The sequence below is a fragment of the Ascidiella aspersa genome, chromosome 8 (genome assembly GCF_963924565.1).
Source record: "Ascidiella aspersa chromosome 8, kaAscAspe10.2, whole genome shotgun sequence".
Lineage (NCBI taxonomy): Eukaryota > Metazoa > Chordata > Ascidiacea > Phlebobranchia > Ascidiidae > Ascidiella > Ascidiella aspersa.
Window position 1 is genome coordinate 25,118,375 of NC_139454.1, and position 3,910 is coordinate 25,122,284.

Below are 3,910 nucleotides of genomic sequence, written 5' to 3' on the forward strand. Positions count from 1 at the left end.
TAAAAAATAAAAAAGGAACACAAAACACCAACGGTTATCTCAGTGGTTTTCAACCGGGATGCCGCGGCACCCTTGGGAGCCATTTCTAAAGCTCAAGGGCGGCGATAGATATTTCAGAATCTTAAAGAATCTGATTTTTGCTCAACTTTACAACTTTCGCTGTACGATTAGAGTGGAACAAATCCACTTAAAACTTCCTACGTTTTGTTGTGTAGAGTTGATGTGTGTTGTTTCAGTTCTGTTTATCATGAAATTATAGTGATTTACTTACGGAAAAATCTTGCAGGGGTGCCGCAATCTAATTATTATATCTGAGGGGTGCCGCAAGCCCAAAAGGTTGAGAACCAATAAAAAGGTCTCAAAAGGTTTGAGAAGGTTATCTTATGAAGCATCCGGATTTAATAAAGATGATTTCATGGTTACTTTAACGACCTATAAACTGTTCTATAACGGTTGTTAAATTTGTTTATTCTGTCTTATTTTTGATGAGTGGAACCACTTAATTTATACGGGTGTTTAGCGTGACACAACGGCCAAGCGACCACCAGTGCAGTGCAGTGTATTGTCAGTTTAGCTAATATACGCTTAGTTTTTCCGAAAATCTTTGTGTGTAACAAAATGCTAATTTGCACTGCACTCGGTAAGCAAATAAAGATGAAATAGATCGTTTGACGTCTGAATGGATAACACAATTTGTTTTTGAAATGTGTATTGAACGATAAAGAAGCAGAGTGGAACAGCACCTCTTTATTTAATACAGGTTACTAACACAAAAAAATGAAATATTACACACTATTTGCTTTAACCTCATATAGTTGCTATCAAATATTGAAGCACTTACACATAACGCACTGTCTTTTTATTCATGTACAACGTAGTTAGGTAAAAAAAAATGGCGACACCATTCTACAAATTAGAGACCAAACTATTTTGGCTCGCGGCACACTAAAAAACTTTTAACAGAACAACAATAGAGTAATTTTACAATCGTCCTAAACACAAGACAAACTATATGTTAATGTCTCAATATGATTAATTTGCAATGGATATAGTGCGTATTTAAGTCTAGGCACACACACAGTTTGAGAATCACGAAATTAGAGGCATCAGTTTCAATGGCAGTCCAAATTTGATAGTGCCTCAATGCACTAGGACAGTGGTCCACAAACTCTGTCAGCTGACGTACCCATTTTTTTTTAAATAATTTAAAACTTATAAATTCGTAAAACAAGTAATTGTTAAAATCCCTTCATTGGGTAGTGGCTCGTAAACATTTTTCTTGCGCCGCTTTGGGGAAACGTTTGTTGTACTTGCGACGCGACAAGAAAATGACTTTATTCATTGTCGCTAACATTATTACACTAAAGTCAATAATTTATTTATTTTTCCCTCCCAACACGTGTCAATTCCTCCCCAGCAAGAATCGCGAATTGTTATAGCTTTTTTATTTGTTACTTAAACTGCGATAGACACATCTGCGCAAAAAGCCAAGACTTGTTACAAAATTTGGATGCGCTAATCGTCTGAAAGTCAAGTTTGTTTGAAAGTATGACATTGGTAATAATATAAAAAATGGCAGCATTGTTGCATATTTCCTAAATTGGTATTGTAAAGTCACAATCGGTTGCTGCTTTTTTCAAATGCAAATTCCGGGGGTTTATATAATCTTCGCAAATCCGATTTGTAGCACCCGATAAGGGGCGTTACGCGGGTTTGGGAACCACAGCTGGCCCTAAGTTGAGCTCATTAAAGCTGTTGTTTGTTTTCGTAAAACACAAAATGTGAAGATAAGATTTCTGTCCTTGTAAAGGATAAACGTCAGTTTAGCGCTGCAGTATCGAAAACAACTTCAACATGGGCGACATCGATGTATATCGCCAACGCTAAGCTATTTGTAGCAAACCATAACGCAGATAAAAAATGTGATAGGTTGTTTTTTGCAACAGTATATGATAAACTTCGCAATAAGTGTTGAAGTGTAATCGTTATTAAAACCACGGATAAGGTCGAAAATCTTGGAAACCTTACACAAAAAAGACATGTGAAATAACGAATATATTAGGTATAATTTGGCAAATAAAAAGTGACTTGTTTTCATTATACGATTGTTGACAATAATCCAAATCCTACCAAAATCGCATTGATGTGTTGGCGAAGTTAGATCAGCAAAGCTGTTGAATCAAATTATTTTTCCAGTTTGCCTGCCATCGTACTATGCCTCACACTGACAGTTACAAACGATTTTTGCATGAAGCCATTGGCCTTCTCAAGAAATGAGTTGTTAACGTTTTATACAGATTCCTCTTTCTTTGTCCCCTCTTGCGAAGCTGTAGCCTTGCATACCGCTTGATGAATCTCGTTGCATCACGCGCACATACGTAAAGATCGTATGTGACCAAAGGTACTTCGCGTGGTTTGCACTGAACAAACAGTTTACAGTTAAAGATCATCCCAGTGTTGTAAAAAGTATTTTAACGTTACTTAATAACGTTAAAGGTCATACAGAAAGTAGGCATTATTTTAAACGTTTCGAATAACTCTTTATTCATTATGTTGAAAATGAATAAAGAGTTATTCGAAACGTTCAAAATGCAACCTACTTCTGTATGGGCTTTCATATTCTTACTACGTCTTACTACAACCTCCGACCGTTATGCTCCAAGACGTTCAAGCGTTTTGTTTAACAACAAGTCAAGACCCAGTTTAAGTCATTTGTTGCTCCAGTCAAGTCTGAGAGTCATAATTGGACCAGGTCAACTTCAATTCAAGTTTTTGTCACAAAATAAAACGTTTAACTATTAGAATAAGTAAACTCCGATTGTGAACAATAAATCAACTAAAATAGGAAAAACGTAACATATAGCAAGTAATTTGTTTTATATGTAAACCTTAGGATAAATAGCATAATTTTGCAACAAATTGCTTGATAAAAAACGCTGTATTTAAACCCTTGTCAGTTTTCCACTGTCCAAAAGACTAAAGTCAAGTCAAGTTAATTAAAAACAGTGAACTAAGTGCACTTAAGTCAAGTTACTTTATATCACGAATAGTTCTATCTTGAGTCGTTAGAATAATCAATCGATTTTGCGACGTTCATCGTTTACACTTACTTTAAAAAGACCCATTTTTTGGTGCTTAATAAGCTTGGCCCTGCGATGTATTTGTTTCAGAATTCGTAAAGATTTGAAACGAGTTCCTTGTTGAAAACAAATCGCTGGTGCATTTAGAATGGCGTCAAGGATGGATCCAGCTGAAATATAGGAAGAGTTTTAATAAAAGGTGAGAAATTGCAAATTTCCGATTCTGTTGGTAATAAATAAGACATAGTTCTATATTAAGAATCACTGCCTTTTGGCAAGTGCGCAAGATGTTATAAAACAATGGCGTTCACATTATACACCTATACTGTAAAGAAGTATAAATTATTTAACAACATTGTCATACCTGTTGAAAACATGAAATCTTCAAAAAAACTACTTCGTAGCCATGAAGATTTTACCTCCTAAAATGTAAAAACGAGATAAATTTATTTGATTCACCAACTAAGTATCACAAAGACAAAGTGAGAACACACTTAATATTTACTAAAACTACAAACTTAGCAACGATTTACTTACGGGAATTTGTATATTGAAACTGCAATGACGATTTACACGAAATATCTGAAAGAAAAACATTATCTGTAAAACGTCCTACTGCAACAGGTCTTCAAAAAAAATCACGTTAAACATAAGACTGTGCCTTTTGAAAAATATTTTACTGTTTCTTTGTTTAAATGACATTTTTATTTTGTGTTTTATTTTACAGTTAATTGCTAAGGTAAATAATCTTCAAAGAGTATAGGCAAAACTATTGCAAACTCTAACCTTTCTCATCGACCAATCCAAGTTAGTTGCGTCCCTAATCATAT

General features: G+C 34.7%; 1 protein-coding gene across 1 annotated transcript; it reads right to left on the reverse strand.

Moving 5' to 3' along the window:
- Window positions 1-900: 900 nt before the first annotated feature.
- LOC146137031 (uncharacterized) lies at window positions 901-3,566 on the reverse strand. The gene is made up of 3 exons (XM_083395885.1): window positions 3,445-3,566; window positions 3,111-3,250; window positions 901-2,420 (listed from the first exon to the last, which is right to left on the reverse strand). The coding sequence occupies exons 1-3, from the start codon at window positions 3,455-3,457 to the stop codon at window positions 2,232-2,234; spliced, it is 342 nt and encodes a 113-aa protein (XP_083252011.1). The 5' UTR covers window positions 3,458-3,566; the 3' UTR covers window positions 901-2,231.
- Window positions 3,567-3,910: the final 344 nt, after the last annotated feature.